The sequence below is a fragment of the Schistocerca americana genome, chromosome 2 (genome assembly GCF_021461395.2).
Source record: "Schistocerca americana isolate TAMUIC-IGC-003095 chromosome 2, iqSchAmer2.1, whole genome shotgun sequence".
NCBI classification, from domain to species: domain Eukaryota; kingdom Metazoa; phylum Arthropoda; class Insecta; order Orthoptera; family Acrididae; genus Schistocerca; species Schistocerca americana.
In genome coordinates, this window is record NC_060120.1 from 884,021,994 (window position 1) to 884,049,866 (window position 27,873).

Here is a 27,873-nt window from a genome sequence, read left to right on the forward strand (position 1 = left end):
CAGACACTCCTCCCCTTGTCAATGAGATTAGAAGCAGATGCCAGACTGAGATTCATAGGAAGTACGAGAAGAAAATACAAGCTATCCACGAATGAAGCTGTTTATAAGGCGCTTCTTCGAGCGCTCCTTGAGTATTGTTCATCAATATTAGATCCTTAACAGGTACGCGACAGGACGAGATAGCATCTAACGAAAAGTGGCGTGGTTCGTCACGGGATCGTTTAAACGGCGTGAGAGCGTTACCGATGTGCGCAACAAACTCCGTTGGAAGACGGTACAAGAGATTCTTTGTGCATCACGGAGAGATTTATTATTGAAGTTTCGATTGAGCATTTTCCGGGAAAAGACAACGTATTACTTTACCCCACATACATATCTCGTAATGACAACGACGATAAAATTAGAAAAATTAGAGCCAATACAGAGACTTGCCGACAATCATTCTTCCCACGCGCATTCGCGAGCGGAACAGGGTAAAAAAGAAGGGAGCGGCGAAGGAGGAAGGGGCGTCAGCTAGTGGTACGAGAAGTACCCTCCATCACATTGGCTTGCGGAATATGATGTAGATGTAGACAAATTTCCAGTTGGCTTTTGTCTAAGGATCTTAAGCCGAAGTTAGTTAAAACTGTTTTCCAAACGTTTCGCCAACGGGAGTAGTGGAATGCTCAAAGATTCAGCATCAAATGGTACATCAACATCTACCTGACCTATACGCAATTCACACTTAGCTGCTTGACCGAGGGTGCATGAAGCCACATCCGTTTTACACACATCAAAAAACGTTTTGCATCACCCCGGTTCCCAGAACATCTGAAGATAGACGTAGGCTGAGGATATTTTATCACAGACACAGTCCCTTTGACTTTTCAGAGATATTACGAAACCCGCCCAAAGACGTAAACAACCATGCTTGAGTAGCGCCTATTAGAAGGAGGGGGTCCGACAGCCGATCAGTTCCAGTCGTTAAACCAGGAAGAAGGTACGCGGCTCGTGTTGTCTGCAGTTCAACCATATCTAGACGGTCAATACCGCGGTTCGATCGCGTCGGCGCTGTTACTTTGTACTAGGAAGGGCTCTCAAAAAGGGAAGTGTCCTGGCGTCTCGGAGTGAACCAAAGCGATGTTTTCGGTCATGGAGGACATACAGAGAGCCCAAGGGCTACTACTGCAGTGTATGACCGCTACCTATGGATTATGGCTCGGAGGAACCCTGACAGCAGCGCCACCATGTTGAACAATGCTTTTCGTGCAGCCGCAGGAAGTCGTGTTACGACTCAAACTGTGCGCAATGGGCTGCAAGATGCGCAACTTCACTCTCGACGTCCATGGCGAAGTCCATCTTTGCAACCATGACCCCATGCAGCGCGGTACAGATGGGCCCAACAGCATGCCGAATGGACCACTCAGGATTAGCATCACGTTCTCTTCACCGATGAGTATCGCATATGCCTTCAACCAGACAATCGTCGGAGACGTGTTTGGAGGCAACCCGGTCAGGCTGAACGCCTTAAACACACTGTCTAGCGAGTGCAGCACGGTGGAGGTTCCCTGCTGTTTTGGGATTGCATTATGTGGGGCCGACGTACGCCGCTGGTGGAAAGCGTCGTAACGGCTGTACGATACGTGAATGTCATCCTCCGACCGGTAGTGCATCCATATCGGCAGCAAATCGGCGAGGCATTCGTCTTCATGGAAGACAATTCGCGCCCCCATCGTGCACATCTTGTGAATGACTTTCTTCAGGATAACGACATCGCTCGAGTAGAGTGGCCATCATGTTCTCCAGACATGAACCCAATCTAACATGCCTGGGATAGATTGAAAAGGGCTGGTTATGGACTACGTGACCCACCAACCACTCTGAGGGATCAACGCTGAATCGCCGTTGAGTGGGATAATCTGGACCAACTATGCCTTAATGAACTTGTGGATAGTATGCCACGTCAAATACAGGCATGCATTATTGCAAGAGGACGTGCTACAGGGTATTAGAGGTACCGGTGTGTACAGCAATCTGGACCACCACCTCTGAAGGTCTCGATGTATGGTGGTACAACATGCAATGTGTGGTTTTCATGAGCAATAAAAGGTGCGGAAATGATGTTTATGTTGATCTCTATTCCAATTTTCTGTACAGGTTCCAGAACTGTCGGAACCGTGGTGATTCAAAACTTTTTGCGTGTGTATAACCTACTTTCTTGCATCAGTTATGCTTCCTCCTTATTATTTTTATGCGAAAATATTTCATTATAAATATACCCTTTGCGAAGCATCTCACTTTATCGTTTCATTAATCTTGCCCTCGGTCCTCTTCTCTCATTCCCGAAGCATCTTACCCAACCGAGATGACGCAAAATTTTTTTTTGATGTGTGTATAATCTCTGAGGAGAAAGTTTGCGATTGAAATTTCGTGGAGAAATCTCGCAGCAACGTTTTAATGATTACCACTTCAACTCGTCATTAATATCGGTCACATTTTCTAGACGGTTTCAAGAGAAAAAAATGAGCTGTCCTTCTTGTACCATATTCATATTCTCTGTCTGTCCAATCTGGTAAGGATATCGTGCGGCAACAGTCTAGAACGGCACGGACAGACGGAGAGTACTCATTCTTTGTAGTAGATTTGTTGCATTGTCTAAGCGTTCTGTCAGTAAAGCTCACTCTTGGGTTTCCGTAACAAATTTCATGTGATTTTTTGAATTTAAGTTGTTCGTGTTTGGTGGAATCGACAACCTTTTAATTTGTATGATTTACTGTGTAACCGTAATTTAACGGATTTCTTTAGTACTCACGTGGTGGTCCTGGTCCTTCTCATTGTTTGCGCTAAACGGCCACTTTCACGTAGTACAAATTTTTTTTTCTTTCGTTGTTTTCGGTCACAGTCCCCTGACTGGTCTGATGCGCACTGTTATGACTTCCTCTCCTATGACAACCTCTTACTTCTGTAGTAGCACGTACACTCTAGTCCTCAGTTATTTGTTGAACGTATTCCAGCCTCTGTCTTCCGCTGCAGTTTTTATCCTATGTAGCTGTTTTAGTACCATGCTAGTTATTCCATGAGGTCGTAATACATCTCCTGTCATCCGCCGCGCGGAGTAGCAGCGCGATCTGAGGCACCTTGCCACGTTTCGCTCGGCTCCCCCCGTCGGAGTTTCGAGTCCTCCCTCGGGCATGGGTGTGTGTGTTGCCCTTAGCGTAAGTTAGTTTAAGTTAGATTATGTAGTGTGCAAGCCTAGGGACCTATGACCTCAGCAGTTAGGTCCCATAGGAACTTATCACAAATTTACAAATTCCTTTCGTCCGTTCCTTTATTTTTATCAATGTTTTCTGTGTGTCCCTTTCTTCGGCAGATCTGCGAAAAACCTCTTCATTTATTAAGAGTCAATGTAATTATCCACATACTTTGGTGGTTTATTTATTTAGCGCATTGCTTACAGGAATGTTTCATAAGTACATACAGTTAAGTTGATACAAGATAAGACGAAATGTTATAGAAAATACACCTACATACATATGTAAGTATAGGTGAAAGCTGAAGAACCGGCAGTACCTAGATAATATGTGTATATTGAACAGTAGAAGAGAAACACTGCATCCCTTTAATATCCAGTAGCTTAAGAGTAATTTCCTGAGAACTGCGAACATCTTGCCCCATTTTAGATTTTCCAACACTTTTACACTTCCGATCCTGTGAACGTGTCTCGATTTTTCCGTTGTCAGTCGCCATATCAGAACTGTCTTTCAGTTGCCTTCATCTTTCTGAACATCTGGAATCTACTTTCCATTTCTTGTGTGTGATATTCTTCCCTGAAGCTTCGTCGCCTAAATTGTTAAGCTGACTTTACGATAGTAGTCCCACATAACTCCTCTCACTATCGTCAGAACTGTGTGGATGACATTTTTCCGAAAGTTTGGTGGTAGTCTGTAGTCTGATAGGTTCCCCACACTTAGCGGAATAATAGTTTGATTCCATTTTTCCGCACCGATTACCGTCTAGTAAATTCACGAGAAGATCAAAAAAGAGTTGTAAAGTGATTTGCACAAGATATCTGTACTGTTATTTCTAGAAGAATCATTTAGATATTTCGTATAAATAATTTTGCAATCTTTTTTCATGATGCGCTTGCTGGTCAGGGAACGACAGAACCACCTGGAAAAAAAAAGACGGCTGCTCAGATTATCTCCGAAACGTATATACAGCGTAGGAACAGCAGAGGGCCTATAACTCTTCCTTGGGGTCCCCAGATATCACTTCCGTTTCACTCCATGACTTCAAGTCACTTACTACCAAACGTATCCAACGGTTTCTGGAAATCTAGAAATGTGGACTCTACTTGAAATCCCATGTCGATGAAACTCATTTCTTCGTCTCAATAAGCAGCCAATTGTGTTTCATGAGAGTAATACTTTCTGTGTCCCTATTGTTTATGTGTCAATAGAGCGTACCCATCGAAGTTTTTCATGATATTCGAGCACAATATTCGAAACAGAATATGACTCCAAATCTGTATCAGTGATATGAGTTGGTAATTCGGCAGATTACTTCTGTTTCCCCTCTTGTGTACTTGTGTGACCTTAGCATCTTTCCAGTGTTAGATACGGATCTTTCGTCGAGCGAACCCTCCACCAGCAGTTGACAGTCAGTGGTGGCGGCAGTCCGTCACCAGCAATGGAGTATGAATATTGACAGCAGTCCGCCACCACAGTGAAGGGTGAGTCCTTGACAACGCCACCGACTTGCGCTGGCTATCCCCTGGGATAATCAGATAATCAGAATCCGAGACTAAAACCAATAGGCAATAGGTCAACAAGTGGCTATGAATGCCTCAAAAATTTTTTATTTGCGAATATATGATTGCAAAGAAGAGCTTCGGTAGTATAATGAGCACAAAACCTCAAGTACGTACACCAAGCAAGACGATGGCGTGACGAGACAGTCGTAGCCGGAAGGACAGCGTCTCAGATCGCTGTCGACCCATCGATATTAACTTTATGGATATCGTGTTTGTTCCTTCGGACATGACCAAAAAGAACAGACTTGAGGACCTGCAGCCGTCTAGAAATAAATCAGAATTATATATTCATATCTTCAGCTGCTGACGGGCGTTGATATATATCAACCGGGACCGGTGAAAATGTGTGCCCGACTAGGACTCGAACCCGGAATCTCCTGCTTACATGGCAGACACTGTATCCACGTGAGCCATTGAGGGCACATAGTGCGACTACAGGGACTATCTCGCGCACGCCTCCCGCGAGACCCACATTCTCACTTTATATGTCTACACACTACATTCGTAGTGTCCCTACCCAACACACTCATTACTCGAGGAAGACATTCTTACCAAGTCCCGTAAGAGTTCGGATAATATGTGTGCATCCGTACAGAAGAAGAAGGTCATGGCCGGTATTGCCAGAACTATATACTTATATGGTTATGGTTTTGTTCTTTCGGACATGTGCGTTCGGTGGCTCAGCTGGATAGAGCTTCTGCCTTGTAAGCAGGAGAAACCGGATTCGATTCCCAGTCGGGACACACATTTTCACCTGTCCCCGTTGATGTATATCAACGCCCGTCTGCAGCCGGAGATATTAATATATAGCTCTAATTTCATCGATATTAATCTTTCTGTGATTTCCATATATCACTTTTCCACATACCACTCAAGGCAGACACCGGAAACTCGACTTTGTCCTTTCCCATTCCGAGCTTGTGGTATTCTCTCATGCCCTTGTCGTCTGTTGGATGCCAAACGGTAATTTTCCTTTTACTTCTGAACAATGTCCCAAAGAACACCACAATGATTTCCATAGATTTCATTATCACGCTGTTCTTCGCCACTTGTTATCGTATGGTGAACACCAGTTAAAATATAGCATCCAGACAAACGTCCTCTAATCACAGTGCACGATGCACGTTTTTGTTATTGTCTTCGGCAGTGTCGGCTGTTGTATAAGAGCACAAGATCACATAAACACCCTAAGTTTTGACACCTTGCGGATTTATTGGTTATTTTGTTTGAATGCTGTTAAACGTAATGTAGACGTGGTAACCTGAAATGCACAGCACTAAACCTATCACGCTGTGCTACATTTCTTCCATAGATCAGTCAAACTTGGCATCATGGACGCGATCACATTTTCACTTGCGCACGTTTTATGGAGCTTCTGAATATGCCTAACTGGCGTGACGTATTTGGCTTATGGGCCAAATAGATACAGATTTGATAAACGATGTGCACAGTTCATGGCGTGCACTGCTAGCCCTAACCACTCAACTACAAGTTTACGTCAATGCCACCGGGTGGTAGCACACTGCAACAAACTTGAACTCTGTTTTAAGTGCTACCACAATAGAAAATTACCAGGAAAAACTAGCCGCAAAGGAACTAAGGCCTCACAGATCAGATCTGTTGATAGACAAGGTGACGAAATCCAAGAAACATGTCTGCAAGCGAACATTTAACAAAGAAGTGTCTAATAAGTATAAGTTGTTGTGTGGATGCAAAGTGAGATCGCCTGATTTTCAGCCCAGAAGTTAATTCGTTAATAACACATGAATTAGGAATCTTGTACATTTGTCCGAAAAAACAAAAAGCGCGAAAACTTCTTCTTACACAAAAACGAATTGGCAACGGGTTAACCGAGCGAGGTGGCGCAGTGGTTAGACACTGGACTCGCATTCGGGAGGACGACGGTTCAATCCCGCGTCCGGCCATCCTGATTTAGGTTTTCCGTGATTTCCCTAAATCACTCCAGGCAAATGCCGGGATGGTTCCTCTGAAAGGGCACGGCCGACTTCCTTCCACATCCTTCCCTAAACCGATGAGACCGATGACCACGCAGTCTGGTCTCCTTGCCCAAACAACCAACCAACCAACCAACGGGTTAAAGTTGTATAAAAATGTTGATAAGTATAACTGTTAACACAGCAGCTGCTATTAATTTCCCATTCTCTTATTTTTCTCTGAATTTCAAAATTTGTGAACAGCCAGAATGTACACCTACGAACCGCCACTGGTTTCGGCTATTATGTTTTGGTCTGTCGATCGGTACGATGGTCACACTGGAAGAAAATTTAAACAGCTTGGGGAGCGAAATCACTTAAGAAGCCTAACTTCGTTTGAACCTTAAGCGGTATGCCCAGCAAGGAACTACTTCTTCCAAGATGACACCCCTATTCAGAAGACTAGAGCTGTTCAAAAATGGCTCTGAGCACTATGAGACTTAACTTCTGAGGTCATCAGTCGCCTAGAATTTAGAACTAATTAAACCTAACTAAACTAATCACATCACACACACCCATGCCCGAGGCACGATTCGAACCTGCGACCGTAGCGGTCCCTCGGTTCCAGACTGTAGCACCTAGAGACGCACGGAGACTCCGGCCGGCACTAGAGCTGTCCTATACTGGTTTTGTAATGATAATGATAGATAAATTCGACATCACTAATACAGTCGTTGTATTTAAATATTGTGGAGTCATTTTGGAATGAATCTAAAAGTAATGAATGGCTTACTGCCTCCCCAGGATCTGTCAAGCAACGGGAACTGTTTATATGTAAGTAACAGTATACAACGTTTTAAATAGTCATCATGTGGAAACGAGGACAACATATTGGACAGGGATTCGCGCAGCTGTGCAGAAATTGTCGTCGTTCTGCTGACAGCATGTGTGCTGATATAGTCTCTTGTTTCACACGGCAGATAAAAAAGCGCGCAGTACCGAAAAACAGCGGTAAACACAGTTTTAAACAGGCAATTAAACACGAACAGAACGGCTCTGTTGCAAACAAAGCGTTCAGAGAGGGATCGTTGCGCGTATCGCTACAAAAAAATTAAAAATTACCTTCAGAGTTAATTTAAAGTTGTGAGAGCCAATATTTCCGCTGTTCTGGTGCAATGTAGCATTGCTGGAAAATTTTGTATTTATCTGCGTCTGCGGTATGACTCAGGTGCTTGTTGCTAAAATTTAGCCATTTTTCCATTTCATGGCTGTCTCTTAATCCTTAACTACTCTGGTGAAATGCTCTTAGGGTAATACTGCAGTGGATCTTGCAGCATCCCAATAACTAAAACCAAACTGTAATTCAAAGACATTCTATTTCTAATTGACCCTTAAAATTTAATATTGTAGATAGTCTTAAACATTATAGATAATATTACAAACAGTTTTGGCGTTCTGAAAATCTGTGATCGGGTCAACAGGTTTGAGAATTTCTCGCACACTATTTCGCTTTTGTTGTCCGTGAGTTTTGCATACATACAGCATCTTGGTTTCTTCATGGGTTCTGACTATGGAGATGAGGGAAGACTAATACCACCAAGCTTAAGCAACATCCCTCAGATCACGAGAAAGGGGTCGGACATCACGACATTGCATTAGGGCTTTACTGAATCAATTTCGAATCTCCGTAGATATTCTTTTACTTACAAGTCATTAGTTTGGTCGATTGTTTTGGTTCCCAGAAGTAAAACAGTGGCATTGACTCCACCTATGTTTAAAATTTCATAAAAAAAGGGCTCTGGCCATTTGAGTTTTCGCCGTGATACCGAGTAGTTGGCGATAGTTCGTCCAGTGCATCCATTCCTACTTTTGTGACATCGTAATTAATGATAATTTCAGGTTTGTCCCTTTGAGTACTAAGTTTCTGCTCGTGGGTTCATAAATGAAAGCAACAAAATGGGTCGATCTTAGCGAGGAACTTAGGAACCACTTATCGTTCCTTCGTTATACTCAAATAATGACGATTCCCAGGGCGCTTTCTGTTTGGTTTGATTTCTTCTTGGATTTGCAGTTTATTTAGCTTCAGAGCACTTAAGACAGTCAAGTTTTTGGCTTTCGCTTAATCGTTCAAGTGACATGAACCAGTGTCCTATTGTTACATTTTTATTGCATTGGAAATAGGAGAGGAGGTAAATGAAGATGAAATGGGAGATATGATACTGCGTGAAGAGTTTGAAAGAGCACTGAAAGACCTCAGTCGAAACAAGGCCCCGGGAGTAGACAACATTCCATGAGAACTACTGACAGCCTTGGGAGAGCTAGCCCTGACAAAACTCTACCATCTGATGAGGAAGATGTATGAGACAGGTGAAATACCCTCAGACTTAAAGAAGAATATAATAATTCCAATCCCAGAGAAAGCAGGTGTTGACAGTTGTGAAAATTACCGAACTATCAGTTTAATAAGCCACAGCTGCAAAATACTAGCGCGAATTCTTTACAGACGAATGGAAAAACTAGTAGAAGCCGACCACGGGGAAGATCAGTTTGGATTCAGTAGAAATATTGGAACACGGGAGGCAATACTGACCCTGCGACTTATCTTAGAACCTAGATTAAGGAAAGGCAAACCTACGTTTCTAGCATTTGTAGACTTAGAGAAAGCTTTTGACAATGTTGACTGGAATACTCTCTTTCAAATTCTGAAGGTGGCTGGGGCAAAATACAGGGAGCGAAATGCTATTTACAATTTTTACAGAAACCAGATGGCAGTTATAAGAGTCGAGGGCCATGTAAGGGAAGCAGTGGTTGGGAAGGGAGTCAGACAGTGTTGTAGCCTTTCCCTGATGTTATTCAATCTGTATATTGAGCAAGCAGTGAAGGAAACAAAAGAAAAATTGGGAGTAGGTTTTAAAATCCATGGAGAAGAAATAAAAACTTTGAGGTTCGTCGATGACATTGTAATTCTGTCAGAGACAGCAAAGGACTTGGAAGAGCAGTTGAACGGAATGAATAGTGTCTTGAAGGGAGGATATAAGATGAACATCAACAAATGCAAAACGAGGATAATGGAATGTAGTCGAATTAAGTCGGGTGATGCTGAGGGAATTAGATTAGGAAATGAAACATTTAAAGCAGTACAGGAGTTTTGCTATTTGGGGAGCAAAATAAGTGGTGATGGTAGAAGTAGAGACGATATAAAATGTAGACTGGCAATGACAAGGAAAGCGTTTATGAACAAGAGAAATTTGTTAACATCGAGTATTGATTTAAGTGTTAGGAAGTTGTTTCTGAAAGTATTTGTATGGAGTGTAGCCATGTATGGATGTGAAACATGGACGATAAATAGTTTGGACAAGAAGAGAATAGAAGCTTTCGAAATGTGGTGCTACAGAAGAATGCTGAAGGTTAGATGGGTAGATCACATAACTAATGAGGAGGTACTGAATAGGATTGGGGAGAAGAGAAGTTTGTGGCACAACTTGACTAGAAGAAGGGATCGGTTGGTAGGACATGTTCTGAGGCAGCAAGGGATCACCAGTTTAGTATTGGAGGGCAGCGTGGAGGGTAAAAATCGTAGAGGCAGACCAAGAGATGAATACACTAAGCAGATTCAGAAGGATGTCGGCTGCAGTAGGTACTGGGAGATGAAGAAGCTTATACAGGATAGAGTAGCATGGAGGGCTGCATGAAACCAGTCTCAGGACTGAAGACCACAACAACAACAACAGTTGGCGTTGTATTGGATTGTGTGTTAACCGGGGACCTAGAAACGACGGAGAGGCTCCGTCTCTGCCACAGCCGCAGTGGTCTACAACCCCACGACGACTACCGCAGTCCATTTCACGACTCCGCCGCCCCACACCGAACGCAGCGTTATTGTGCGGTTCGGCCCCGGGTGGACCCCCCAGGGAACGTCTCACACCAGACGAGTGTACCCCCTATGTTTGCATGGTAGAGTAATGGTGGTGTACGCTTACGTGGAGAACTTGTTTGCGCAGCAATCGACGACATAGTGTAGCTGAAGCGGAATAAAGGGAACCAGCCCGCATTCACCGAGGCAGATGGAAAGCCGCCTAAAAACCATCCACAGACTGGCCGGTCCACCGGACCTTGACACAAATCCGCCGGGGGGGATTCGTGCCAGGGACCAGGCGCTCCTTCCCGCGGGTTAATTGGCGTTACTGATTTCAAACTGATTTCGAACTGATAACATGCTTTCGTATGTTCCTTCTGCAGTGCAGAAAAACACATTGCGTGAATAAAATGCTTACACATCACAAAGCAAATAATTTTGAGACCGTATTTGGGTGGGTTCTTAGACATACATATGTGATACTCCAGCTACCACAAAAAGGTACTAACATTTTGTGAATGATACACACGCAACACTCGTGTAAGAAATAACAAATATTCTAGAATATTACGTCAGTGTTGTGTGTTTTTCATTAAAAATGTATAAAATAATCTACCAACAATTCTGCGGAACAGTCAATCAACGTACTAACATCTAATCAATTTTCACGTTCGCTTCTAAAGTATAACAGTTTACACATTTGTCTATAAAGAGTTCAAATACATTTGTAAAATCTGCAAGTCTGTTATCAGCCGTCATAGAATCCCTTGCAGTAGCGCAATCGAAACGGAAACAAGACAAAATGAATAATAATCTACGAACGCTCACTGTAGTTCGAAACACATCACGACCAGCCCCATAATTAGAATAATGTCCAACAATATTTTCGTGATTAGATTTCATTATTCCAGGTAAATAAACCGTACCTACAAATGCTCTCCAACTGTATCTAGAGGTTTCATGAACGTTAGTTGAGGAGTTCTGTATTTGTTTGACATGCCTTGTCTCTCGACGTTTTTATTGGTGAGTATTATTTGTAATAAAATCTCAGTAATGAGCAGTTCTCAAGCAGATAATATGTCAGTTGAATAAAGGGTTTTTGCTTCATGTCTTGCGCCTGGAAGGTGACTAATTATATTGTGCTCAGGTACGAGCTGTAGGAGGAGCTTTTTCAGATGAGTCATGCTGCATGTCCCATCGCAAAGATGACCTTTAGCATATACGAAGTGAAGCGTCTGAAAGCAAGGGATCCAGTTATACCTGCAGGACAATGAAAGGTGTCACACAGCTCGCAATATACGTGCGTGGCTCGAAGAACACCAGGATGAGTTTATCGTGCTCTCCTGGCCCCTGTACTACCCGGATTTAAGCCCAATCGAGCATCTGTCGTACCCCGTCGATCGGGCTCTTTGCGTCATGATTTGTCAACCGAGAAACTAGTGCAGCTGACCGCTGACCGTGGCATTGGATTCGGCATGGTTCCACATCCCTGTCGAGAGATTCCTGAACCTCTCTGACTCACTTCTTGCACTTTCGCTTTGCAAAAGTTGGTTATTCAGTCTTTTAACAGGTAGTCACACACACAGACACACACACACACAATCACGAGCCAAAACTTCGACGCTGCCCACTGCGACATGGCGAGATTGAATGCCGCCTGTTGAGCACGCGATGCGGTAGGGAAGTATAAAAAAAGAGTACAGATGATCGATTCCAGCGAAGATTGCAAATGGAGAATGTCACAGATAAAAGCGACTATGACAAGGGGCTGATTGTTTTGGCCTGGCGTCTGGGAATGATCTTATCCGAAATGGCGATGCTTGTCGGCTGTTCACGTGCTACTGCCGTGAGAATGACTGTGAAGTGGTTGCAGAACGGATGGCTGAATGACAATGAAACGACGAGCAGGTGCCCAATTCCTTGATCACAGAACTTGGAGGTCGGAGGCTTGCCTACTCTATAGAGAATGACAGTAGGTGACCTTAGTAAGATCTGACGACAGAGTACAAGCGTTTTGGAGCACACCTTCAGTGCACATAGATGAAAACAAGTCGGCAGACGACCTCTACGTCTTTCCATGCTGACCCAATGAACTCGTCACGACTGCAGTGGACACAAGATTATAGAGTTTGAACCGTGTCTCAGCAGAAGCATACCAACTGTTCGGATGAATAACTTTTCTTGTTACGCCAGGTCGATGGTCATGTCTGGACAGGCGTTCCCACAGGAACATGGATCTCCACGGGAGCAGTCCAGGTGTCAGTATCATTCTGTGCTGTACATTAAACTGGATTTCCATGTGCGACTTATGGCACTAATCGAAAGCGCAGTCGCTGCTATGGACTACATGAGCATTAATGCTGACCACCTGCAGCCCTTCACACTAGATGACTCCCCCGATTGCGACGACATCGCAAAGCGAAATAACTATTTACGTCCCAAGACAGAAACTATCTACAGCGGAGAATGATAGTGAACTCAGGTTTCTTGGTCTCCAAATTGACCATATGTAGCGCCCGTTAACCATCGGCCCGTAATACATGTGTGTATATATGTGCTGCGACATGGCTCTGGAAACCTGTCAGTGACTTTTCGAATCCATACTACTCTGAACTGACGCTGTATTAAGTTCCGAATGTGGACCAATACAGTATTGGTTCAAATGGCTCTGAGCACTATGCGACTTAACTTCTGAGGTCATCAGTCGCCTAGAACTTAGAACTAATTAAACCTGACTAAGCTAAGGACATCACACACATCCATGCCCGAGTCAGGATTCGAACCTGCGACCGTAGCGGTCGCTCGGTTCCAGACTGTAGCGCCCAGAACCGCACGGCCTCTCCGGCCGGCCCAATTCAGTATTAATTAGGTGTGCCCATCAGAGACAGTCAGTAACCATCTCCGAAGTACCACCATTTGTTGCTATGAAACTTACGTACGGTATTCAGTCCAATGTGTGAGAAGGACTGAACAGCATAACCTGGACAGGATAAAATAAGATTGTTTCGATATGTGTAACTCTACTGTTCGATACATCTCAAATTCCTAGTTTGGTAATTATAAACTATTATACTAAATGAAAGGGGGATTACTGCTGTCAGCTGCAGCGACGACGATTGAAAATTTGTACTGGACTGGGATTCGAACCCCGGATTTCCTGCGCCTTCCGGGACACAGCGTTATCACATTTGCCCGGACCATTTCGGCACGCCGCACGGGCAATCCACACTCCCATTGAGCGCCACAAATACGCAGTCCCTGTCCGTTTTACTCCAGTTCACTACTCTGGATTTCCCACAGGAGGTCGGACGTATTTGTGCATCTGCATTGAAGAAGGTGTATCGACTACTCAGCTAGACATATCTGTTGTATGAACGCGTGGTGTCTGTTCTTTCGGATTTATCTGACAGAACAGACGCCACGCATTCATATAGTTATAAACTATTACGTAAATTGAAGATGGTGGGTCAGGTAGGAAAGGAAACGGAAGGGACTATTGATGTCAGCTCCCTCAGGACTTCATGCGGAATTAGCAGCGACGAGTGAAATTATTACCCGGACTGCGATGCGAACCTGGGATCTCCTATTTACTAAGCAGCTGCGTTAACAACTACACCATCCGGACACAGCGTTTATCGTAAATTCGAGGACTATCTCGGTACTCTCCCTGGCCGGCTCAATTTCCCATCCCATTCGAATCCACACTCCCATTGAGCGCCACAAATACGCAGTCCCTGTCCGTTTTACTCCAGTTCACTACTCTGGATTTCCCACAGGAGGTCGGACGTATTTGTGCATCTGCAATGAAGAAGGTGTATCGACTACTCAGCTAGACATATCTGTTGTATGAACGCGTGGTGTCTGCACGCGACCGCTACGGTCGCAGGTTCGAATCCTGCCTCGGGCATGGATGTGTGTGATGTCCTTAGGTTAGTTAGGCTTAAGTAGTTCTAAGTTCTAGGGGATTGATGACCTCAGAAGTTAGGTCCCAAAGTGCTCAGAGCCACTTACTGCCCTTCCAGTTTCACTTACATACGCTTCACCACAGCCACGAGTCACTTCATCGAGGTCTACAGTGTGGAAATAAGAAGCAGATGCGTGTGATTATCTTAAGAAAAAGACTGTTATTTTGTTCTGATTGGAAATTGTGGCCTAGTGACGTGACGGTCATGTATCGCTGAGAGATGTTTTATTATTTTGCTGCTCATTTCTTGGCCATTTTTGATGATATTATAAGGCTTGCAAACTCTGTAGGACAGCTTCAAATTATCTTGTTAAGAAACGAGTGGGCCCAGGTGTTGGTCCCTTGTTTTGTCTTGACCCCAAGTCTCTGGAAGAGGGATATGTTTCCCCAGGGCACTAAGTTTGCAGTGAGTCAGTTTACCTATGTCACAAGCTTCGGCTGCGAATGAAGTTTACTTTTTTGAAAGCAGCTGCCGCCAAGCCACTGCATTTTACAGTGTAACTCAGCATGACGATTTCACCTCCCTGTACGGCGTTCTAAGAATGGACCGAGAAGTCGCTGCTCGACCACCGTGAAAAAAATTTCTCTTATCCCTCCAAATCTCGTTATCCAGTCGTATGAGTTAGCGTACCACCGTGAGTAAGAGGGAAAGGCGTGGCAATGAGTGGAACATTATCTGCAATTGAAAAATTTGTTCGAATGTTGTAAGCGTGCTCTAATTCTGACCAACGTATGGTAGGCCACAGCTGCATGTGATAGTGTATACACCGGCCTTACGTGAATCTTGATCATCCCTTACCGATCCTAAAAGGGCCGTAATCTTACATGTGGTGTTCGAAAAACACTCTTCACACCGGATTTGCGCAGAGTAAATCAATCCTGTTGGAAATGCTGCCTGCGTAATGCAAACAGGGTGTAGACTTTTTCATCACTTGCTCGATTCATTGTTGGTCGATGGCGCAACGCGCGTCTCGTTTGTCTTTCACTATACCCATTCTGGAAAAAGATGACTTTGACGTGGGCTAATAGCTGTCATATTTTCAGGAGCTGAGACGATGTGGGGCCCTATGAACCAAAGCACGAGCTACCTCATCAAGCTGAGCTCGGTGGTGACCCTCAAGGCCCAGTTCAGTTCGAGTTGGCTTCTTATAAACGGGACATACCATGAACCCTCCCCCAGGCATATTTTACCCAGCTCCATATAGGAAGTATTGAATTCAGGTGTCCTAAAGAGGTGGACAAATTCTCACTGCCATGTAGCGATACAGCATATATATGTGTTATATATTGTAAACAAAAAAATGCATTTTTCAAATCCTCCGGATTCAGGGCGAGGTCCTCGGAATTTTCCACATTCCGATGGACAGATAACGCTTGGCAAAGGACTCCCCATCGCCAACTCCATGTGTCTGTTCATAAAACTTGCTACTGAATAAAAAGTGTGTGGAAGTCAAGATGCGGCGAAACACCAAGCACAGCCTCAGTTAACCATAAAAAATGTGAGGAATGCAAGACAGAGACTATAGCAAAATAGAGTAAGACACGAGATTCATTAAAATACAGTTCGTCTAATTTATGTAAGAAACTTCCGAGCTCCTGATGTGATGTGCGCCACGATCTAAAAGTGCGCTCAACTCGGCAGCAAGGTGTTCTGCTATACGATACGTCGGAGCACCACTATTAATGAAAACAGCCGTTAGAACAACATCTTTCTTTGTGGACCTTCAGAAGGCCACCTAATCTAGGAGAGACAGTACAGTACGAGTTAAGACTTGATTTTTGCGACAAGGAACGTGTGGAGTAGGTTATTAGATTCACTATCACCCTGATCGAGTCAGCAGTGAGTTGGCGATACGCTATAGAACTCTGCATCTTTTTAACATAACCTTACTTTCCAATACAAACGTAAGCACTACATTTGCCCGCGCGTAAGGAAACAGCATCAGGCTCCACAACGAGTGAACGTGCCCCAGTCAGCAAACGACATACTTCTACCCTAACCTTTTGAGCAGCGTACTGATATAATTTAAAAACAGCCTGTTCGAGAGAAATTGAAAAATCAATAACTGACAATTACTTTGCCTTTGTTGCAAAGTCCAAACCTTTCCACTGCACAGTTAAAGCCTTATCGTCCAAAGATTTCCCGATAAAATTTGTCACAGAACGTCGAGATGAAAAAAAAGTTTAGCCGAATGCTGGGCAGTGACAGAATCGAATAGCCGGCCGTACTGCAATTACTTGATCGTCCAAATTTATGAGACCTTCTGGAACTTGGCCACATCACACAGTGACTCAAAGGTAAAACTCTGAATCTGTATCTTCATTAATATTTTATTTCTAGAGATTCTGAAGTGCCGTCTTAAACTACTGCAAATTCCGTTTCAGATGAACGTAACATTTTAAATGAAAGCGTATCGCTAGAATGAAGAGACGCTGACTTCAGCTCAGTGTGGTTAAAATACTGGATTCAGATTTGGGTGGACGGCGGTCAAATTTCCCATCCTACTAAAAGCAATAAATTTTCAGTGAGTTTCCTAAATCGCTTAAGGGAAATGCCGGTACATTTCTCTGTGATAAGGATACGACCAAGTTCTCCCATCCTTCTATAATTTGAACTTGTGTTTCGTTCTTTGCGACCTCATTGTCAATGAGATGGTGATTTCATGTATATGTTTTCCCATTTTACTTTCATTTTTTTTTATTCAAACTACAAAACTGAAGACAGGTCTTATAGTCATATTAATTTTATTTAGTTTCTCCATACACCAGTTATTTAAGAGGTGCAGTCACTAGGATTCTGGATTTTTTTTGCCGGAATAATGTTTGAAATCTCCGCCCGCTGTTAATACTCGTACTTACATATTCCTAGTCATCTGAGGTGCATTCCTGGTGGGCATTTTTGAATACGTCACAACTAATTTCCATCCCATTTCTTTTTTATTTATAACTTACGCACCATCTCCAATGACCCCAACGTCGACTGGAAGACAGACATCATTTTACTCTTTTTCAATTTCTTTCGCCAGACACTGGTTCCTCTACAGGTACTTATGTTCGTTACGTCTTACTCTAGGACTGCGATTGACTTGTGAATAACGTTCATATGGTATCACCTGCGCGGATAAACTCTTACAATTCAGCGTTGTCAACAAGACATTTGTAAGCACGTATCGACAGTTAAACACACGACACATCTGTGTAAAGTTATCTCCATGCCAACGCGCGCAGATTTTCTCATCAGATGGTAAGTAAGGGGTTTTTGGTTTGAAATCTGCGTTGTAAAACTTCTGCTTCTGTATGCAACACAATGATATCGACATGTTTAGTTTTGTGACCTCACGACTACAGTCTCTGATAAAACAAACATAAGTTTCGTTATCAGTTCTGTCGTAAGTGTAACAAGCACAGTCTCATTTACAGTTTGATTAAATGATGTAAAGGCCAATACTATGCACATATTAATGTCTGTATTCATTTCCACATAAGGGTTCTCAGTATAGTATATAGGTGTGCATTTATTTTAACTAAAAAGGAGTTTACTAACTTTTTTGTGGTTTAATGCTTGTGCACGTCACCTTTATTCATTCATTAGGGTTACCATGTCTTTTTCTTATATCATTTGTGTCTAAGACGTATGTTCATTGTAGAAAACACCCTCTTAAATGTTTATTACCAAAGGTGCTATTTATTTACAGGCAGACTAGCTCTGAGCTTTGGCCATATTTTCGAGCCACCTATTACAGAGAACAAAATTTTTTGTAAGCGAATGTGTTATGAATGACGATACCTGTAGTCAATAATTTATAGGAGATATTGACTGCACAAAGTCCATGTTCATGACAGTTTAATTAAAGAACTTAATCCTGTTGCTAAGGCTGTGTATGACTGTTGATATAATGTTTCTGTGCATATTGTTAAACTGTTGCTGGAAGTCGCAAATTCCCTCTACTGATCTGTTAAATAGAATGGTGGTATCACCTATTTTATTTGGTGTATTACTTTTGTTTTCCAGTGTACACGTTCGTCAAATAACTTTTTCTAAGTATATATATATATATATATATATATATATATATATATATATATATATATATATATGCTAGCAGCCCAGACAGGCAACTACTAATCAAAAGCCCATTTTCCTGTGAAAAAATTTGGTCATTCAAACTGAAACAGTTGTGGGATGATACTATGGTACTTTTTCTATCAATTTGTGTACTTCTGGTCGAGATAGTTTTCTGTATAACGAGAGGATTGCTGCTGTGATGTCAGTAGTCTCATCAGTGGGTACATTGGTACTGTACCTATTAGATACATTTAAGGAACAGAATGTTGTTGTCTGGGATTTTCGAGTCTTTTACTTTTAAAATTAAGCCTGTCGATTTTCTGATGATATATTGTATATTCTACATGTTGTTGTCACATGTAATTTTGTTAGGCTGTATCTCAGTTAAGATGTTCAGATGTGTCTGAATTCCTAAGGGATCAAACTGCTGAGGTCATCTGTCCCTAGACTTACACACTACTTAAACTAACTTATGCTAAGAACAACACACACACCCATGCCCGAGGGAGGACTCGAACCTCCGGCGGGAGGGGCCGCACAATCCGTGACATGGGGCCTCTAACCGCACGGCCAGTCAACGCTGCCTCAATTAAGCATGCAAAATATTCATATAGATTGAAACGTCGCCTTAGAAAAATTGATGAATTACTGTGCTGATAAACCTCTTACGTTATTTGATTTTCAAATTGCTGAGCAAAACAACATACTCAGACATTTCTCTCTTTACTTATTCTGATCAACACTAAAATGACACAATATTTTTAGCAAAACGCAATCTGACTTTCAATATTCCCTACAAAAGAATGGCCCTGACATACAATAACCTATACCTTTCATGAATCACTTACAAAAATCTTCGTTACTCAATCTACTGCAATACTACTATGTAGGGATCAACATGGATTCCGGAAACAGCGATCGTGTGAGACCCAACTCGCCTTATTTGTTCATGAGACCCAGAAAATATTAGATACAGGCTCCCAGGTAGATGCTATTTTTCTTGACTTCCGGAAGGCGTTCGATACAGTTCCGCACTGTCGCCTGATAAACAAAGTAAGAGCCTACGGAATATCAGACCAGCTGTATGGCTGGATTGAAGAGTTTTTAGCAAACAGAACACAGCATGTTGTTATCAATGGAGAGACGTCTACAGACGTTAAAGTAACCTCTGGCGTGCCACAGGGGAGTGTTATGGGACCATTGCTTTTCACAATATATATAAATGACTTAGTAGATAGTGTCGGAAGTTCCATGTGGCTTTTCGCGGATGATGCTGTAGTATACAGAGAAGTTGCTGCATTAGAAAATTGTAGCGAAATACAGGAAGATCTGCAGCGGATAGGCACTTGGTGCAGGGAGTGGCAACTGACCCTTAACATAGACAAATGTAATGTATTGCGAATACATAGAAAGAAGGATCCTTTATTGTATGATTATATGATAGCGGAACAAACACTGGTAGCAGTTACTTCTGTAAAATATCTGGGAGTATGCGTACGGAACGATTTGAAGTGGAATGATCATATAAAACTAATTGTTGGTAAGGCGGGTACCAGGTTGAGATTCATTGGGAGAGTGCTTAGAAAATGTAGTCCATCAACAAAGGAGGTGGCTTACAAAACACTCGTTCGACCTATACTTGAGTATTGCTCATCAGTGTGGGATCCGTACCAGGTCGGGTTGACGGAGGAGATAGAGAAGATCCAAAGAAGAGCGGCGCGTTTCGTCACTGGGTTATTTGGTAACCGTGATAGCGTTACGGAGATGTTTAATAAACTCAAGTGGCAGACTCTGCAAGAGAGGCGCTCTGCATCGCGGTGTAGCTTGCTCGCCAGGTTTCGAGAGGGTGCGTTTCTGGATGAGGTATCGAATATATTGCTTCCCCCTACTTATACTTCCCGAGGAGATCACGAATGTAAAATTAGAGAGATTAGAGCGCGCACGGAGGCTTTCAGACAGTCGTTCTTCCCGCGAACCATACGCGACTGGAACAGGAAAGGGAGGTAATGACAGTGGCACGTAAAGTGCCCTCCGCCACACACCGTTGGGTGGCTTGCGGAGTATCAATGTAGATGTAGATGTAGATGTACAGCATGCGCCAATACTGCCAGCTGAATAAGAGATTCTAACCACAGAAGGCACTAACTGCTGATAGGCATAGTTAGCAAATGAAAGATTTTGATGGAGAAGAAACAATGTATTTACGTTAATAATGTTCAAAAATCACACACACACACACACATATATATATATATATATCAGTACATGATATCCAGTACTACAAATTTACTCTTTCTGATGGACACACGTCCAGATCGTCCGCTCTCAAAATTCTGCCATCTCTCTCCCCACATCCGCCACTCCTGGCGGCTCACCTCCAACTGCGCAACGCTACGAGCTGTTAACAGCCAACTGCCCAACACTACAATAGGAAATGTTCCAACAATGCAAACCAGCCACAACTTCACATAGCACAGTCAGTGATTTTCATACAGAGAGCTACATGGCGTTACCAACATAAAAACCTGAACAGCCCTTTACAAGATTACTTTCGGTCTAATTGGAACATTTGGTTTATGTCCTTTGGTTGTGCTCTTAGCTTGAGGCATTGTGGGTTCATCACGATATACCTATTCCGATCTTTTTGAGTTAGGAGGAATTCTGATTTTTGGTCGCTGTTTTCGTTAATGCTTCGAATCCGTAGGGTCTTTGACTGTACGTGTAATGTTATTTGCCTTAAAGAACTCAAATGTTTTATTTATACAGGTATAAACATTTTTCTTTATCAAGATGATCGTATTACCTTGGTCTGCTTTTAATGCTGAGTTACTAAATGGTTCAAATGGCTCTGAGCGCTATGGGACTGAACTTCTGAGGTCATCAGTCCCCTAGAACTTAGAACTACTTAAACCTAACTAACCTAAGGACATCTCACACATCCATACCTGAGGCAGGGTTCGAACCTGCGATCGTTGCGGTCGTGCGATTCCAGACTGCTGAGTTACTATTTGCTCTTAGTTTATTATTATTTTTGACATACGCTGTAGCTTCTGTTCTTGTTTATCGTCTTTCCTTTTTATATCTTCTGCTGTATAAAACTGTGCCACTTTGTCAGTTTTGCTGTCTATATAGTTTTGCGCTAGTATAGATAGTTTTTCCGTGTCCAGTTGTCCAGTGCTGATCTTGCATACGTCGCTTACGACTGGCACCTTTTGGTTTTTATGGCAGACTATATATGAGCCCTTTTTGTAGCAAATTCATTTCATTGTTATTAAACACAAGGTCTGTTAATCAATTATTCAAAAGCAGTCTTAACTAAAAAACTAGTTTCCTACCGTTATGTAGACAGGAGTGACACCACCAGCAGTCGACCAATGGTGTAAACGCCCAGAAATCACCCCTACGTCAGGTTGAAACCGGTTATCGGTATAATAATAATAAATGCGATTAAGACTGTTTTCGAATAATTGATTAATCATACTAGTCGTTGCTTCATCTCCACAGCCATGTTGTCCAAAAAGCAAGGTCTGTCACACTGGTAAATTTTTCATGAAACTTAAACTCTGATTTGCTGTAAAATAAGTGAAAACACAGTCTAGATCGCGATGGTGCTTCATTGAAATGACCTGTTTCGGCCTATGCTTAGGCTCCATCAGCTCAAGTTGACGATGCGTACGACAGCCAGCTGAGCTCAGTCGCTGAAACTGCAGTGTACTTCTATGTATGTTCCTTCAGCAGGTCCAGAGTCCCAGACGATGCCCTGGGACGCGCTGCTGGGTGACGTAGGCGCTGCACTACTCGCCGTCTCCGTGGCGGCTGTTGTGTGGCTGCTGGCTCTCTGCTGCCGGCGGGAGGAGGTGGGGGTGCCCCGTCTGCTACGCTTCAGCGACGTGCTGTCGGCCGCCACGGTGGGAGGTTGGCTGGTGGGGCGCGCGGCGGTGGCTGAGGCGGGGACGGGCTGCGCCGGGGGCGGCTGGCCTGGGTCGGGCACAGCGGGGGCGAGCGGGCACGCCTTCTGGGCGGCGGCGGCGCGGGCGGTGGCGGCCCGCGGGGGCGGCAGGGCGGCCGTAGCACTTGCTGCCGCCTCCTGGCTGTGGCTGGCCCTTGCCACCGCCCTCACCCCGCAGGACGCCTGCCTTTTGCCGCCGCCGACGCTCCTGCCACACAGGGACTCAGCGCTGCTAAGGACGGCCGAGGACACGGTCGCGCGCGTCAAGGACATCGTGAGAACGCTGCTACAACAAATCTCCCCCGGCGGCAGCAATTCCTCATCTTTCTCACACTTCGCTGACCATCATGTGGAGAAGAGATCCCACCAGCAAAGAGCGGGTTCGGTCATCGACGCAAACTATCCGAATCGGAGTGTCAAAAATGACGAGAACTACAACTCATCTGGTCAACATAGACCTGAAACTTCTGATACTGATCTTAAAAGTCAGAGACGTCGCCGCTCGGCACCCGTTATTCGAAACACAGTATCTTCAGCACCCTTGCTCAAGACTGTCGTCAGGTACATTCCCTACACAGAAGGAAAGAACAAGAATCTTGCAGTGATAAACCTACCCCTCAAATGTGGATTTTGCACAATCCGTGGCGATGTCGCACTACACGACATTATTTGTGCCCTACATATCTCAAGAAACTCTGGCACGACCAGGCTGACGAACACCCATGGTAGTGCTCATAGAAGAAGTGATACAAGTAAACTAGAGGCACTGAGAGCATTATGTTGCTCAACATCCAGTTTAAAACTTAAAGACAGTATGTGGCATGACAAATGGTGGCGCACATTTACACTACTACCATCGACGGAGAGGGTGCATCACCATCTCTCACCACAAGTGATTATGGTAGCTGAAACTTGTCACGCATATCTGTCAGCTCTAAATGCAAACGGATTCATTCCTGCAATATTACTCGCCGAAAACTCACCCGGTGCTTATATGTGGTTAATAATCGTCGAAAGCCGGAAAGCGCAGATACCGACTCTAACACTTCGTCGATCTGCAGTTGTTGGCGATATTCATTACCTTGACGTTATTGCTAAACAGAACGCAGACGTCGATAACTTGCAAACAGAAGCGGTGTCTTCAAACAATGCTGCACACGATTCAACAGCTTATGGGAATCAGCGAGATATGGTTTTCGGATATTTATTTGAAATATGTTTGAAAGGGAGCATGAGTGATACACACGAGAGCCTTCTGAATGTTTTGGTTCATCGCCTTTCAGATGGAGGAAGAAGGTTTTCTGCTAAAGCAATTCCTCACTTTACTCGAGATAAGAGACACTATATTTGCAACAGATTTACAACTTACTTCAATACAAGACGCAATTCTAGAGACACTTTGATACTATCAGAACTTGTGTATAAACATTCTCACATGCGCCAAATCAAATGGAAAAACCCACACAAAAATGATAAGGATTACCAGTCGGGCAACGTACATTATTCTCCCTCAGTACTGTCAAGTGAGGATAAACTTCCTCAGAGACTAGTACAAAAATACAGTCTTCTTAAAATAATCAACCGCTCTGGTTCCAATAAGGCATTGCAGTGTTGCTGGAAATATAAAGGTGAAAGCGATAGTAGAACAATTCGAAATAGAGTGAAACGTAGTGTTCGTCAACGAAACGGCAAGAACTTACAGAGACAGGTCTATTCGCATGCGAAGCGGTTATTTCCAAGAGATTCCGACGACACCTTAGCAGCTGCTGGTGACCAAACGACGGACAGTGAGGCACTGCTCGACGAAGATGTACAGTCGAGTCATCTCAACCACTCAGATTCAAACTACAAACTTCCAGAAACTGCCACACACGAGATTCCTTCAGACGTGCAGGAAACCACGTATACTTCGGTAAACATTCTGTCAGATGGGTTGGAAGTCGTTACAGCTCCGAACATTGTTGCGACAGAAAATGAGCCTGAAGACGAAAAAAGTACGGAATCTCCTCATGCTGATGCTGCCGACCCCATAGAGCATGTTACAGCCTCGCACCAGGAGACAGACCATTCACTGGTGCAGTCACAACTGCACGTTGTAAACATAGAGAATGAGCCAGAAGACGAAAATAATACGGAATCTCCTCATGCTGATCCTACCGACCACACAGAACATGTTGCCACATCGAACTTCGAGACGGATCATTCACAGATGCAGTTACAACTACCCGCAGAATTTGAATCAGCTTCCGAGACAACCCCTACACCGCAAGATGGAAGTACTACAGTGCTAGCAGAGATTATCACTTCGACAGTCTCAAATACGGATGAGGTCACGTGGTAAGTTTTAAGCGTGTGCTGCAGTACACAAACGTACAGCTTCTTCCTGCTGGGCATGTGGGGCGTACTAAACCTCAGATTCTAGTTTAGCAGCTACTGACTTTCTCCCTACACTACTCGCCCAAAAGCAACAGCTCTTCCTACCACACGCCGTCCACAGTCAAATATGAAGTTCACAGACACTCACTTCTCGGTTTAAATGTTTCTGTGCACCTTGGTAAAGACGTCATCACCAAGAGTTTTATTTTGATATCAGGAAAGAAGACGTGTTGCCTTGACGAAAGGCTATATAAAATATATTCCAAAATATAAACCTGAGCGAAAGACATGCCTGATACAGGGAGAATAAGTAAAACATAAATCAAACAGTCCTTGAACGATGAAATAATTGTCATCTCCATGTTTTTTGATACAGTGAAATGCTTTCAAAATCCACAGTCCACACTGAGGTGACAAAAGTCATGTGATATCAAGTCGGACCTGGTCGTGCAGCAGCACGACGAGTCGTGGACTCAACAAGTCTCCTCTTGCAGAAACATTTAGCCATGCTGCCTCTATAGGCGCCCATGTTTGCGAAAGAGTTGCCGGCGCAGGATTTTGTGCACGAACTGACTTCTCGATTATGTCCCATAAATGCTCCATGGAATTCATGTCGGGCGATTTGGGTGGGCAAATCATTCACTCGAATTGTTCATAATGTTCTTCAAACCGGCCGCGAACATTTGTGACTTGTTGACATGACGTCGTTGTCTGTGAACATGAAGTCCACTAATGGCTGTAATTGGTCTACAACTAACCAGACATAACCATTGCCAGGCAATGCTGGTTCATTTGGACCAGAGGATCAAGTTCATCACATGTAAAAACAAGCCACACCATTATGGACCCACCAACAAATTGCACAATGCTTTGTTGACAACGGGTCCGTGGCTTTGTGGAGTCTGTGCAACACTCGGACTCTTACATCAACTCTTAAAAGACCGAAATCGGTGTTCCTCCGACCAGGCCACGGTTTTCCAGCACAGGGCCCAACCGATAATCACGAGCCCAGGAGAGGCGCTGCAGACGATGTCGTACTACAGCAAAGTCACACGCGACAGTCGGCCGGCCGGAGTGGCCGTGCGGTTCTGATGGCTCTGAGCACTATGGGACTCAACTGCTGAGGTCATTAGTCCCCTAGAACTTAGAACTAGTTAAACCTAACTAACCTAAGGACATCACAAACATCCATGCCCGAGGCAGGATTCGAACCTGCGACCGTAGCGGTCTTGCGGTTCCAGACTGCAGCGCCTTTAACCGCACGGCCACTTCGGCCGGCTCGTGCGGTTCTAGGCGCTACAGTCTGGAACCGTGTGACCGCTACGGTCGCAGGTTCGAATCCTGCCTCGGGCATGGATGTGTGTGATGTCCTTAGGTTAGTTAGATTTAAGTAGTTCTAAATTCTAGGGGACTGATGACCACAGCAGTTAAGTCCCATAGTGCTCAGAGCCATTTGAACCATCTTGAACTCGCGTCAGTCGTCTGCTGACATAGCCCATTAAGGCCAGATTTCGCCGCGCTGTCGTAACGGTTACGTTCCACACTTCTGCTGTTTATTAAAGTAGTCTTGCTTATCTGTTAACACTGACAACTCTACACAAACGCCTCTGCTCTCGGAAGTTAAGTCAACACCGTCGGCCACTGCGTTGTCCGTGCTAGGCACACTCTTGACAATGTAGATTTCGGTATAATGAATTACCCAACGATTTAAGAGATGGAATGTCTCATGTGTCTTCCTCCAACTGTTATTCCGAGTTCAGAGGCTGTTAATTCCGATCGTGCGGCCATAATCACACCGGAAACCTCTTCATATCAGTCACATGAGTACAAATGACAGTTCAGCCGGTGCACTGCCCTTTTATACCTTGTGTACACAATGCTACCGCCATCTGTATCTCTGCATATCGTTATCCCATGACTTTTATTTCCTAAGTGTGAAAGACTTATGTTTTTCGCCATTATCGAATTTAATACTTCTTCAATACGATACTATTAAATTTTTCTATCACATACTCTGCAGATGTTGGTACAACTTGCAGAACTTAATGCTCATGAGCCAAAACGTTATGACAACAGCCCACGTTGGGACTGAATTCTGCTTGGAGCTGATGCGGGCACGTGACGCCCTAAAGAAAGTGCGTAACTGGAACAGAGACGTACACGCAATCATTCCACCGACGATACAGGTTTCGAATGTGGAAATCGATTGACATAAATGACTCTCAAAACGAGCACGTAGTGATATGCCAGTGTCAGGGAACGAGAATCTCGGAAACGACGAAGATGTTCGTGTGCTACAATCATGAAAGTGGCTGAAGGATGCTGAAATTACGAGTAAGCAACAACGTGGTACACGTTCACGCTACATCACAGAAGGTGTAGGCCAAAACTTACCGTCTCTGTAAGGAAGGACATGGGGTGATATTTGACAGAGCTCTCGACATAATACAGTACTGATGCAGCCACAAGGTTCTGCAGCACACCGTTCAGCGTACGTTGATCAAGATGGAGCTCCGCAGCAGACGTCCACTCTGCTTTCCCGTGTAGAGGATGGGGTCGTCGACAAATGACAGAGGATAAATGGCAGCGTACTCAGGGACTCAGCCTTCTTTTTTTGGGCATGGGCTTGGTGACCCCAGGGTTCCTGAGCTGGCAACTGGTAAGCGCCTCCCGTCCTGTCACTGTAATCTCTGGGCATACTCCAGCGACCACTGCATGATACAGCGGGGGAATGGCTTGATTGCGCTGGTTACGAGGATGGTAAAATCTGTATAAAACTTCTCAAGCTCGAGGTATGCTCCGCGCCGATGAGGTTGTTGCTGTTGAGGTGGAACTTCTGGGCAACCTCTGAGGAATCTGCCACACTATAATACTTACCTAGGAGCGTGGACCACTGTCTAGAAGGATTTTTACTTACCCTGCTGCTCGTGGTACCG

General features: G+C 44.1%; 1 protein-coding gene across 1 annotated transcript in view; it reads left to right on the top strand.

The window, feature by feature from the left end:
• Positions 1 to 22,367: 22,367 nt before the first annotated feature.
• LOC124594521 overlaps positions 22,368 to 27,873 on the top strand; it is a 61,685-nt gene continuing 56,179 nt past the window's right edge. The window contains exon 1 of the mRNA XM_047132895.1: positions 22,368 to 24,898. Coding sequence (XP_046988851.1) covers positions 22,368 to 24,898 — 2,531 coding nt within the window. The remainder of the gene's footprint in view (positions 24,899 to 27,873) is intronic.